This window comes from Neolamprologus brichardi, chromosome 1, assembly GCF_056152115.1.
Source record: "Neolamprologus brichardi isolate AB-2024 chromosome 1, ASM5615211v1, whole genome shotgun sequence".
NCBI classification, from domain to species: Eukaryota; Metazoa; Chordata; class Actinopteri; order Cichliformes; family Cichlidae; genus Neolamprologus; species Neolamprologus brichardi.
Genome location: NC_142104.1, coordinates 45,186,239 through 45,200,459, shown reverse-complemented (window position 1 = coordinate 45,200,459; position 14,221 = coordinate 45,186,239). Strand labels below are relative to the sequence as shown.

The 14,221-nt window shown below is 44.8% G+C and overlaps 1 protein-coding gene across 1 annotated transcript; it reads left to right on the top strand.

Moving 5' to 3' along the window:
• The first annotated feature begins 991 nt into the window (after positions 1-991).
• On the top strand, positions 992-13,648 carry spg21 (SPG21 abhydrolase domain containing, maspardin). Its single transcript, XM_006804162.2, has 9 exons — positions 992-1,177; positions 1,309-1,371; positions 4,418-4,579; positions 6,717-6,797; positions 8,954-9,099; positions 10,120-10,228; positions 12,672-12,779; positions 12,867-13,007; positions 13,162-13,648. The coding sequence occupies exons 2-9, from the start codon at positions 1,309-1,311 to the stop codon at positions 13,264-13,266; spliced, it is 915 nt and encodes a 304-aa protein (XP_006804225.1). The 5' UTR covers positions 992-1,177; the 3' UTR covers positions 13,267-13,648.
• The last annotated feature ends 573 nt before the right edge of the window (positions 13,649-14,221 follow it).

Sequence of the window (14,221 nt, the reverse complement as noted above, 5' to 3'; positions counted from 1 at the left end):
GTTGTTTGATATATTACTGACTTTAAATATCCATAAAATCTCTGTAAGATTAAAGTCAACTTTTGAAAGGCGTTAAAATCAAGTAGAACCTGAACCGCGTCAAGTTACTAACATAATGTCAGATAACTCTGCCAACATGTGGCCAATAGTAATGGTTTAATGTTCTTCTTAAAACATTTGTTTCGCCACATAAATAAGTGACATAAAACTGAGTACTTTTAAAAACTTAAAAGCTTACTCTCCTGCCGTGCTATGGTGATAGCGTGGACAACGAAGGATACACCCGACCCATCTTCAAATCTGGGGAATAGGAGGAGTTTTTGTTGTTGTTCTTTTGCAATGCATTTATTGAATAACAAAAACACGGCACAGTACAGACGTCACAAACAGACAAGTGCAGATGAAATAAAAGAGCACAAAAAAGGACAAACAGTAAAAATAAGTAAGCAAAATTAGATGAACTGTGCAAAGGGTTAACATTTAGTTTTTCGATGTTCTTCATCTGCTTCTGCAGCAGCCTTCGTTGCCTCGCTGTGACATAATCAGCTTTCAAATCGGTCTTCTCCGAAATATTCGCCCCTTAATTGGGAGACGACACTTCATGTTTGAAAAACATCGTCATAGATTCACTCTTGCTGTTTTGCTTCCACCGCAATAATATCCCGCTTCCTGCACAGCTCTCTCTCTCTCATTGTGCTCCAAGAACAGTTTACCATCAAAAATCTGTTTTCTGCATGATTTGCTTGCTTATTGGTCTACTGCAGAATATTTTTAAGGCGGTTGGCTGCTATAAAAAACCAGGCCAAGACAATCTCCTTCATGTTTTTCTGTGTTTTATCCTCATCACAGCAGATAACACAAACCTGGAGCAGTTACACCATATTTGCGTTAGATAAATGAGATTATTAGCTTAAAAGGAAACAGCAGGGGGCGCTGCGCTGGAAGCTTTCGATTCATTCTTCATTAAACCAATAGACGAAGAAGAAGCGGCGCGGAGGCGAACGCGGCAGCCAGGAGCTTTTACGGAAGTGTGTGAAAGCAGAGTCACATGAGCAGGCGGCCGCTTAGGAAACGGTACCCCGACATGGACCTGGAGTCTCGGATACGGTGACTGACGTCCACGGGTAGCACGGGAACAGCAGCGTCACGGCGTCTCGGGCCGCGGTGAACATCTGTGGTAAGTCGTCTAGCCGGTGCTCTGCAGTTAGCCGCGGAGCTAACAGCAGGTAGCCGCGGCGGGCGGTGTTTTCTCCCCGAACCTCCCCCGGCCGAAGCGCATCCCGTGACTGCTACTTTGTGTGTCCACAGATGGACGAGATTAAAGTGTCTCCGGACTACAACTGGTTCAGAAGCACGGTGCCACTGAAGAGGGTGAGTACACAGAGCCGCTCGGCCCGCTGCGTCATTAAGGAAGTGCACACTTGTTATGTCCTCTCTGCCTGCGAGGAAAAACAAACTCGCATGCAGTTAGAAGCCAGGCTGCTGTTTGGTACAGGTGCGCGGCGGAGACGGAACCGAAACTATGACCCGAGCTCACCGAGGCCTCCTGCTCCACCGAACCACAACATGAAGAAAAAGCCTTTTTATTTAACTCTCGTGCTGGATTGAGCAGCGTGAAAATGTCAGTAGGCAGTCTAGAGTTTGCACATGTAGTTCTAATTAGAAAATGATTGTTAAATATTTTTGCGAGCATACCCTGAGGAGTCGGGGAGAGTTTACAGGAAGTGGCGTTAGAAACACAACTTTGAGGTTTTTTAACGTCTGTCCTGAATTACAGACCCTGGTTTTGATGTAAGACAATTTAGACTTTCTTCTTTAATAGTTTTTAAATGCTCATGTTCAAATTTGGCCTCGGACTTTAAAGTGGGGAAAGGTGGGTGGATAGGACTTTAAAAGTAAATGTATGTGATATATTTCAGAATCATCATCATCCATGTTTTCAGAGATGACTGAGCAGGAAACGCTCTAAAAACGTTGTTTGGAGCTGGAATCACTGAAAGGAGAGTTGTTGTTGTTATACGTGTGTTTCTGACATGGCAGTGTGTTTCATTTTGAAATGTCATAGTGATTGTGACAGAGCACATGAATACACGTGGATGCACAAGCATTCTTGTGGTCAGATCACCAGACGCGTGCTCGGTGTGACCTTTGTTTCAAATATCTTTTATTAGGAGCAAGTATCATGGTTGTTACAAATTGATAGAACTTATGCCCCCTTTTTCTCTGAGCTAACAAAACAGACAAATAAACAACAACAAAAGAAAGAGAAAAAACCCCACCCACTATGGGCCCCAGTCCCCCGACTGCCAGAAAAAAAAAAGTTTATATTTTCCCAAGGTATGTAAGTAAAGGGTGCCAGATTAATTCAAAGTCTTTTACATTATCATTCATGGTATATCTTATTTTTTCAAGATGAAGAGTTCCTGCAGTGATCCTGCAGCTTTGGAAAGGCAAAGAGACTCCTGTATTAAAGACGTGGCTTACAGAACTTACAAATACTCGGCGTGACCTTTGGCACTGAACATGACAACATCTCATATGATCCACAGGATTTTGGTGCAGCCGCATTTGAGTTGCACCGCAAACTAGTTTTACTACATTAGTACTTTAGTACTACCTTGTACTAGTATGTACCACGTCTCCCCCGTCCATGTGTTAGAGCTGCTCTTCATCACGACATCTTCTCTTTAGTTCCAGTGACACTCCTCAGGGAGAGTCACAGCAGCTTAGTCCTGCTCACACTAACACACCGCTGTTGGTGGTGCTGTCTGAACATGGGCTCACTCTGTCGTTGTGCCAGGAAACAGTTAGTTCCCAAGTGGTTAGTCTGAGCTACTGAGTGCCTGGCTGTCCTCAGATCTGGTGTGCATGAGGCTTTCTGCCACTGCAGACTTCCTGCTTTGTTGTCATGTGAGCACTGAAGGCTTCTGTCCTTAACACATGTTGGTCAGTCAGCCACCTGTCACATGGTCACATTTATACTGATGTTGTGTGCAGTGCTCACAGGGCCGCTGCTTTCAGCATCACGTGTTCGGACAGCTAAACTAGGGCGGCATGGACGATAAAAAATCTTTTGTTTCCAAGCTTCATTTAATCCACAGCTGTGAGTGCCCATATTGGTGCAGTAGAGAACACGTGTGAGAGTAAAAGTGCTCAATTCAATTCTATTTGCACAGCAACAGTCGCCTCAAGGTGCTTTATATTATAAGGTCGACCCTACAATAATACAGAGAAAAACCCAAAAATCATATGACACCCCCCCTCCCTCTTAACAGGAGGAAACCTCAGGTAGAACCAGGCTCAGGGAGGGGCGGGGCCATCTGCTGTGATTGGTTGGGGTGAGAAAAGAAAGACAGGATAAAGATTTAGCTACTAGCCAAATCCAGTGGAGTGGTTTGGTTTAAACTAGAATAAAACCAACAATGGTCTTAAAAAATTATATATTTTAAAATAAAATAATTAAACACACTACCAAAAAATGGGTTTTAATCTAGTTTAAACCAAAGCACTCGACTGGATGCAGCTACACTTTGGACAGTGTTTCTGGAGTGCAGTAGCTAGCGAGCTGATTGGACACCAAAACAGCCAATCAGAATTTTTGCATCTGAGTTTGTGATTGGTTGTTTTTTTGTTTTGTTTTGTTTTTTGTTTTTTTTGCACATTTATAACAGAAAAAGTTGAGTGTGCAGGGAGCAGAGATGTTGAGAGTGGGAGTGACACACACAGGTCTGCAGATGTCTGTCAGCACACAGAGAAGAGATGTGAGCAAATGCCAACAACTGAGCGAGAGGGTGTGTGTGTGTGTGTGTGTGTGTGTGTGTGTGTGTGTGTGTGTGTGTGTGTGTGTGTGTGTGATACCAAACACTGAAATACATTTCTTGCAAGCAGCAATGAATTTTCTTCACTCAAAATAATTTTCTCCTCAAAATGGAACATTTGTATTTGCAAAAATGATGTAGGCGGAGTCAGGATGAGGCACAAAAATAACAGCATTACTGACGCATCCTGCTGGATAGAAAGCACATGCATAGAAAAATGCTTGGGTAGAGTAGAAGCAGCATATATGTAACATGAGCCAGGCTTTCACCACTCATCCTTCTGTATTTAGTGAACACTGTAACAAAACTGTAACAAAACTCCAACATGGACACATGTAGTGAGCATTTAGTCACAGATGGGCGGCACGTAGAAAGGCCAACAAAGAACCTGGCATCACATTCACGGTGAATGAATTAATATAAAATGTACAAAAATCTGAATACATAATGAATGTTTTTGAAAAACAGAGATGTGCTGAATGGGCTCAGGAAACTGTAAAATGTTTGGTCTTCATCACAACCTGTAACAGCTGCAGTCTTTCTGTTGGCATGTTGTTTTAAATAGGCAGCTGCTCTCTGTCACGTGTTTCTCTCCTCAGATTATTGTTGATGACGATGACAGTAAGGTGTGGTCGCTGTACGACGCCGGGCCAAAGAGCGTCCGCTGTCCCATCATCTTCCTCCCTCCGGTCAGCGGCACAGCGGAGGTGTTCTTCCAGCAGGTGCTGGCTCTGACGGGCTGGGGCTACAGAGTCATCTCGGTGAGCGATCCCGGTGGAATAATGTGTGCAGTAACTCTGCACATGATCGTCTGCCTCAAATCTCTTTGGCAGTTCTTTGAATGACATATTAAGTCCAGTTGCTACTGGAAGATGAGACTCTGCCACAGTCGCACAAAGCCTCGGCATTAGGAGTGGGTTTCAATAATTAATTTTCCCATTAAAATCAATTTTACCTTGGATGAAGCAAAATCGATTCATTCAATCCTGAATCGATTTTTAAATATAAATGTATTTTGCCAGAAACACCAGAATCTCAGGTTAAACTACGGGTGGGCGGTAGAAACCGCAATAACGCATGTTGATGATGTCATTAAGCTGCGCCTGTTTTGGATGAAAGCATGGGAGCGGCCGCAAACATCATCTGCAAATTATGGCGGGTGACAGTAACAGCAAAGAGACTAAGTACTTTTGGAATATGGGGGAAGCCAAAAACTGCTGTACCATCGATTCATTAATGCTGAATTCTCCTCTCTGTTCCCCTGCAGCAGTATGTTAATGACTAACCTCGTATTGTGGATGGATTATCTCAGTTGTTCTCCTGACTGAAGTTTGGTCCGTTTACAGCATCCTGCTATGCGACTGCATTTGTCCCTGACCACCAGAATCCCACGTTAACTTTTATCCAGTGGGGAAAAAGTTAGCGTTTGTACTTCACTGTGCTAATGTTATGCTAACATAGCTGTGTAGCTAGCGATCACGTAGCACATCATTATATAGCAGCTAGCCCAACTTCAGTAACCCTACAAACGTCACTGCTGTTTAGTTCCTGTCTTCATTTATGTTGGACGGGACAGCAGAGCTGTACGTTTGAATTCAGAAACCTCTCAGTCAGAACATGCTATATCATGTTTAGGTGGAAGCTAGCGTGTAGCACATAAAATCGGTTCGAGGTCAGTGAGCACAACCAGAATTCATACATGAGGCGCGCTGTCGATTTTTGAGAAAATTAAAGGCTTTTGCCCCTTGTAGTGTGTAAAACACGTTATACAGAAGAACAGAATATATCACATCGTTACCACGTGCTTCAAATTATACCACGATATGGGTTTTAGGTCATATCGCCCAACCCTAGGTTAAACCTCACAAAACCATTTCAACAACCAGCAAACAGCTAAAACAGTAAATGAGAGCAGGTGAGTGGATTCAGCACAAACACAAAGCGTGGACTTGACGCATCAGTGCATCTGTGAGATGTCAGCTTTCACCCCCGACGGCGTGTACACGACGAGCCGTCGGGGGTGAAAGCTGACATCTCACAGATTCTGATGCTGCAGGTTTTGTCACTTTCCGACCAAAATTCACTAAAACAAAAGATTCAAACTACGCTTCATGTTTGATAACATCGTCATGAATTCCTTCTGACTTCTGCTGCTTTGCTGCCACCACGATAAAATCCCTGAACAGCTCAGTTTCCTGTTTTCTGCATTATTGACCTGCTAATCACCCACCAGTCAAACATTGTCGCTGTCCGCCGCTGTTTTTTTGTTTTTGTTTGTTGTTTTTAATGACTTCCAACAAGAAAGCCTCATTTCTGCTGTGTAACACTGAAGAAATACAAACTTTTTAAAATTATGCCAAATTGCAAAACGCTTAGCTGTGTTCCTAATAAAACCTCTGTAACTTTGCTCTGCTTCACTGCAGCAGCATCAGGTAATATTCATGTTGATTCATGGTTTTCTTTCATTTTTGTTCCACTGCAGAATAATTTTAAGGTTATCTGCTATAAAAATCCAGGCCAGAAAAATCTCGTTCATGTTTTTCTGTTTTATCCTCTGTTACTTTGACACAAAGGCCTCTGCTGTGATGCTCAGACCTCTGATGAAGTCTCACCAGCTAGTCTGAGTTAAAATTGGATCGAATTGAATCGTGAATTGAATCGGGACCTTGTGAATCAGAATCAAATCAATTCTAGGAATCAGTGACGATACCCAGCCTGAGTCAGGAAGTTGTGAAACTGTGGGAGTGTCTGCCGCTGAGTCAGGGACATGATGGACCTGCTTGTTCATTGCTAACCCCGCACAGTTTGTTCCAAGTACAAACTCACCAACCAGATAATGGAATATGCCTGACACCACTAACTGAATGTGATGGCGTTGTTTGGTGCTGTGATTTGCAGCTGCAGTATCCGGTCTACTGGGATCTCATGGAGTTCTGCGATGGCTTCAGGAAGCTTCTGGATCATCTGCAACTGGATAAAGTAAGGTCGTACTTTGTGTTGACGGTGACTGATCTGTATGTAGACCAGGGTTGTGATGAGGGCTGCTACAAACGGTTATTTTGATAGTCGACTAGTCACTGATTATTTTTGCGATTAGTCGGCTAATCAGATCATCATCCATTGGACGTACAAACTACAGCTTATTGCACCAGCAGCATCTGCTCTTATATAACTATCATTAGCTTACAGCTTTAAGTGTTTAAGGTGCTAACTAAAAATAAAGACAAGATGATAGTTTATTAAATTTTAATGAAATTTGCAGATTGTTTCTGGAGGTTAATAAACTCGGCCGTCTGCTCCTTGCTATCTAAAATATAACAGGACACTGAAGTAAATTCTCGAGCATCTCACACTTCTGATAATCAGCTGTCTGCTTGACGTTTATCCAGCTGTGTTTAAACTTTAATCTCAGCCAAACCGATTTACTCAGGAACAAATAAAAAACTGAAAAAGCCAAACAATAACATTTTAAGTTATCTAAGTGACGTCTATATCAAGTTTAATCTGAGTAGCCAAAGACTGTGCAGAGTCTGGAAACGATGTGCTGGGAGTTCACTGTTCTTGCTGGCTCTAAGGAGCCTTGAACCCCGGCTCGCTACTGAGCTGATGGGTAACAGACGTCTCCGAAAACATCGGAGCACTTTTGCAAACATGTGGTGTCTTGATAAACTGGGCAGATATTTTAAGTTTACACAGCTACATTCTCGCCTGAAAATATCTTAAAAGTTTATTTCATGACCCAGAAAGATTAATAAGAATAATATTAAAACTAAGTAGCTGCCGCCATTGTGGGAAACTGAGTTGGCTGGGCCGTGCTATGAATTGTGGGATAGGTTGGGCCACGAAGGACACACCCGAGCCATCCTTCAAATCTGGGGGAAAGGAAGACGCATTTGGATGAGTCTTTGTCACGTCACTGTAACGCAGGGGTCCCCAATCCCAGCCCACGAGGGCCGGTGTCCTGCAGGTTTCAGATCTCACCTTGGGTCAACACACCTGAATCACATGATGAGTTCATTATGTGGCCTCTGGAGAACTTCAAGACACGTTGAGGAGGTCATGTATCCATGTAAATCAGCTGTGATGGATCAAGGACACATCTAAAACCTGCAGGGACACCGGCCCTCGTGGACTGGGATTGGGGACCCCTGCTGTAACGTAACCGCCTACAAATGCGGCCCTTAAATTTGGACACAGCTACAATAACAGAGACTGCTTCTTCTTCTTTGGCATTAGACGGCAGCTGGCATCCTTGTACATGCAGTGCTGCCATCTTCTGTTTCAGTCTGTTATTACACTCTGAAATCCTACTACTTATTCCTGCATCTTTCAGGATCTTACAAAGCTTCAATTTAGTGACTATTAAATCAGTTGTCGATGATTTTGATAGTCGACGTGATCGTGACTGGTCGACTAATCGTGGCAGCCCTAATGTGATCAAACAGTCCTCTGACTGCACTGGGCTCTGTAATAATCCTTGGTTTTTAAACTGCACTGTCACCTCAGTAAGAACTCATAAATGACTACACACAAACAATATTATGGAAGGCTGTCGGGTTTTGAAATCCCTGCACGCTGGTGTCAGTCAGGCTTCAGTCGGCTTTGATCCCGCTCTGTGGATTTGGCCAAAGCAGTTATTTGCAAAAGCACTAGAACCACAGCTTATGAGTGCGACCACCCTGACCATGAGAGCAGAAACGGAGGTCATGCAGGACTCTGCCAGGGTCTAAAACACAGGAGGAGTGTGCTTCAGGAACCACCACAGTGCCCTCTTGTGGTGAAAGCAAGTCCTGCACTCTGCAGATACTCCATTGTGATAGAAAGTCTGTGTAATGGGATCCATTCACACCAAAGACAGAACTGCTAACAGTGGCAGGCGTGTGGATGTAATCATGACATGAATACAGAGCTACGTCTGACTGGCTGGAACTGCGACCTCGTGAAACACCTGCTGTTGGACACCGCTGGCACTCGCCATCATGGCCACAGCATAAACAGATGTTTACCCAAAACTAGGACAGCTCATTCCCTCTGTTTACCGTCCACATGTTGTTTTTAACTGAACGTGTATTAAGGTGCAGAGCTCGGTTTGAGGTGTGCCTCGAGTGTGTGATGGTGTTGCTGTGACTCCTCAGGTACATCTGTTTGGAGCATCTCTGGGAGGATTCTTGGCTCAGAAGTTTGCTGAGTATACACACAAGTCTCCCCGAGTGCACTCGCTCATCCTCTGCAACTCATTCAGCGACACCTCCATCTTTAACCAAACATGGACTGCAAACAGGTGCTGGATGGGTGGATGCATGGATGGATGCATGGATGGATGGGTGGATGCATGCATGGATGGATGGGTGGGTGGATGCATGCATGGGTGGATGGATGGATGATGGATGGATGCATGATGGATGGATGGATGGATGGATGCATGATGGATGGATGGATGCATGGATGGGTGGATGCATGCATGGGTGGATGGATGCATGGATGGATGGATGGATGGATGGATGCATGATGGATGGATGGATGGATGGATGCATGATGGATGGATGGATGCATGGATGGGTGGATGCATGCATGGATGCATGGATGGATGGGTGGATGCATGCATGGATGCATGGATGGATGGGTGGATGCATGCATGGATGGATGGATGGATGGTGGGTGGATGCATGCATGGGTGGATGGATGGATGATGGATGGATGCATGATGGATGGATGGATGGATGGATGCATGATGGATGGATGGATGCATGGATGGGTGGATGCATGCATGGATGGATGGGTGGGTGGATGCATGCATGGATGGATGGATGGATGGATGCATGATGGATGGATGGATGGATGGATGCATGATGGATGGATGGATGCATGGATGGGTGGATGCATGCATGGGTGGATGGATGCATGGATGGATGGATGGATGGGTGGATGCATGGGTGGATGGATGCATGCATGGGTGGATGGATGGATGATGGATGCATGGGTGGATGCATGGGTGGATGGATGATGGATAGATGCATGGGTGGATGGATGATGGATAGATGCATTGGTGGATGCATGGATGCATGGATGGATGGATGGATGCATGGATGGATGCATGGATGGATGCATGGATGCATGCATGGATGGATGGGTGGATGCATGGAGGATGGGTGGATGGGTGGATGGATGCATGGATGGATGCATGCATGATGGATGGGTGGATGGATGGATGGATGGATGCATGGATGGGTGGATGGGTGGATGGGTGGATGGATGGATCAGAGTGTTGGGTCAACTTCATGTGTGTTGTGTTGTCCCTCAGTTTCTGGTTGATGCCGGCGTTCCTGCTGAAGAAGATTGTTCTGGGAAACTTTGCAAAAGGACCTGTGGACCCTAAAATGGCAGATGCAATTGATTTCATGGTAGACAGGGTAAGTGTGTGTGCGTCTCTTACAGTGTTGTTACCACAGAATGCCTTACTGCTTGATCAGCAGAGATATTTCCCTTTGCTAAACACGGTGCTCTTTCAGGCTGAAGAATAGGACCATGTTATTAAGAAATTGGAAAATAGGTGCAACAATTATACAAATATATACAGAAACCCAGCATATGACCCTGAAACACAGTGTATACAATTCTTAAACCTCAATATTTGATTGACCTTTATTTATCGACACAGACTGAACTGCTGCCGACAGCTTTCTTTAACCCTTTAAAGCCGGTCAGAGCGGCACGCTCTGTTTTGCGTAACTATTTTTAAATCCCAGTAGCTCTGCAACCACGTGAGCTAGCGCAATAATTTTTTTTGCATATGAAACCGGAGGAGTTGTACTTACATCTTATGCCATCAGCTTGTCCTCGGTCACAGTTTCCTTCCACATATAGTTTTGCAAAAACTGCATAAAAAGCACTTGCAGCAACAAAAACATAATATTCCAGAAACACGCTTTGCCGATCCGATCAGCTGTTCATAACACTTCCTACGTTGGAATAGACGTCAGCGTGAACTATCACATGTCTGCCATGACCTGCCCGAAACCGGAAGTGACGTAATTTTCGCGGAAATGTAGTTTTTTACCATCTGGGCCTCATGAGCCTATACTGGTGTTTTTAAAAGTTATGTTTGACTTTATGACTTTCTGTGTGGTTTCTGGGATGCTTAGGACTCATATTGCACTGCTGGAAATAGTTTATTTTGATGCATATGCTGCTTTTTTGCAAATTTGCATTATAATATTTATTTTTGTTTTTCCTGCAGTGTATAAAAATTGGTGTATTTCAAAAATAAAACTATGAAGACACTCAAAATAAATTTCCTGTGGTAGGAAACTATTTTGTGCAACTTTTTTGTATTTACAGTTTTGAGGGATAAGCCTCTTAAATTTCTCTAACTAGAAATATATGTTAAAAAAACAAAAACGATTTTCAATTTTTTTGTAGTTTATTGCACTTTTTTGCAATTTATGTAATCACTATGCACTTAATGCAGACATATTATTAAAATCTGGGCTGTAATGGTTGTATTGATGTATAGCAACTTGAAATGCTCCCAAAAATGGCTCCACAGCATGTAAACATATAATATATATATATATATATTCCTATTTGGAACCATGGTAACAGGGTTCTGGCGGATCGGAGCTGGCTTGGCCCTGACTTATCGAAGAATTAAGAAAGCGGAACCGGCTGTTCAAACCTCCACAAGGCTGCCCGCTGGGATTGGAACGATGGGAGAGGCGTGAGTTTCTCAAAATGGGCTCATTGAGTCAGCACGGATAAGATCTTGGAGAGGCTACGGCTGCTGTGAATACTCAGAATAAGATCTCTGACTGCAGACTGGATACATCTCGGAAGGGCTAGCCCGGAATAACATCTCTGGGCGCAAAATTGGATGACATCTCGGGGAGGCACACTGCCGTGAGTTCTCAGAAATCGGCTCCTTGAGCACAAGAAATGACAACATCACAGAACGCAAGTATGGCGAAGCTCGCGGCTCTCCAACGGGAGATTAAGAGACCAGTGTTGGACTGTAGAACTGCTTTGAAATTCATATGAGCTGTTCGCACTAAAGTAAAAAAATAACATCACTTCATGTGGATACCCTCTCGGCGCCAGCTACAAGGCCGGAGCTGAACAAAACACCCTGATAACGACTGTGTTGAGTCTGTTCTTCCCGTTCCATGCAAGGCCACCTGGGTTGGCTGGAAGACTGTTTACTTAGCCTGGCAGGGCGAAGGACACTGTCTCAGCTGAACTATGGAAACGCACACACATACATATACTGATACTGATAAGCACTCACCGACGCATCACCCTCCCTACCCCGGATCCAACGCCACCTCCAACGCTTACCTCCCCTCTGATGTGGACATTGGGTCAGTTGGAGGCGCAGTCGAAAGATTGCAGCGGTCCCAGATCAGATGTACACACTGGAACTCTTTCCCATGTTGCTTGTCTGTGTTTATTGTGCTATGGTGTGTTGATATCTGTGCATTCCTGTATTATCCTTCTGTGTTACACATTTCGATGTTTTTTTCCTCGCTACCTAGCCTGACCTGTCTCCCCAATGTGATGTTTGTGTATTGTATGTACGGTCGGCAAGGTCTGTCATCTCGGTTGTGGGCAAAAGACCTGCAACTGACAAATAAAGGCTATCTCATCATCTCTCATCATAAGCTCTGGTAGGTGGTTCTATGGTAGGTCTTAAAGGGTTAAACCAGTGCAGTGACATCCTTGTGCTCCATCAGCCGTGTCTGAATAGAGCCAGAGGTGGGTGGGTGACCCTCCGACTGCCCTTTATGCTAAGCCAGTCGCACTGACTGTGAGCAGCAGCGTAACCTTGTGCACTCTCTCCTCTGTCTCCTGGTCCTGCAGCTGGAGAGTTTGAACCAAAGCGAGCTAGCATCGCGGCTAACGCTCAACTGTCAGAACTCGTATGTGGAGCCACACAAGATAAAGGACGTGGCTGTGACCATCATAGATGTAAGTGTTGAACCAGAGTTCTCATGAAGTAGTAACCCGTTCAGCTGTGTTCCTGCTCCTGACGTGGTGTTTCCTCTGGATGTTCAGGTGTTTGATCAGAGCGCTCTGTCACTGGAAGCCAAAGAGGAGATGTATAAGCTGTATCCCAACGCCAGGAGAGCGCACCTGAAAACGGGAGGGAACTTCCCGTACCTGTGCAGGAGCGCTGAGGTCAACCTCTACATACAGGTAGGCTCTGTTTCCTGTTTCCACTTCGTTCTCGTCTTCTGCAGGCAGATAGTTGCAGCTTCAGATGACGGAGGAGGATTTTCATGTGGGATGAGCTGTGCTCGCTGATCGTGTCGTTGTCGTACGCTGTCAGCTGATGTTGTTTTATCTACAGATTCATATGCGCCAGTTTCATGGGACGCGGTACGCTGCTATAAACCCTGCCATGGTGAGCGCCGAGGAGCTGGAGATGAGCAGCAACCAGGACTCTGAAGACTGAGTGAGCTGGCGTCTCCACAGCTCGGGTCTTCCTGAGCAGATGTCACAGGACGCTGGCAGAGTTTCTGTGGAGTTCAGCAGCGAACCAGCACGCAACCTGAGATTATTTTTATTGAACACATGAAGCAATATTTTGATTAAAAAGACCTGGACGTAAAGGGGACTTTTGCACTGCGCTTTGCTTAAAAACTTCTAACACTCGGCCTTATGTGGACTGATTCTGTCACTGTGCTGCCTGGACTGTCACGCCTGTGGGACGGAGGGTAAAGCTAACAGCACCAGCAGTAAACTGGTGTCATGTTAATAGCAAGAACAGAAGGATTCATGGTGTATATCTGAAAATGTTTGTATAACTCCTGAAGATAAATGACGTTTCTGTCCAGTGTCTCTGTCACATGTACAGCTGTTTGTTTGTCTCATGGAAAATACACTTCACATGGTTTCTGTAACATGTCAGCAGTTGGACTCTTAAGTGACACACATGTTGTGGACAACTTCAGGCGTGAAGGCACAAAGCTTTTCTAGCTCAAGTCATGAAAACGTTATCATGAGGACTCTGAAACCACCCGAGGATGACACAGTGCTTCTCAGCACATGCTGAGTGAGGAATCGTCTGAACACAGTCGTCTGTGGGGACGTCCAGCAGCATGTGGAGACCTGCCCTCTGCCTAACAGTGCCTTACAGCGTTTTTATAAAACATGCTTCTACACTGAAATCTGTGCAAAAGCTCGTGGTGCTGTCAGTAGACCTGCAGGGAGAAGCACATTTAGTTGGTTTTTATCAGGTCTGATGGGTGGGACACAGTTTCATGTCCCACTGGTCAGGGTTGAAGTTCCTCCTGCCCCCCACCTCTACATCGATCTTTTTTCAAAGTAACTGCCTGAAAAATGTGATGAAGCGACTTCTGAAAGGTCTGCGACACAGTGAGTGCTGGGAGTGGTGGTGCTGCAGTCAC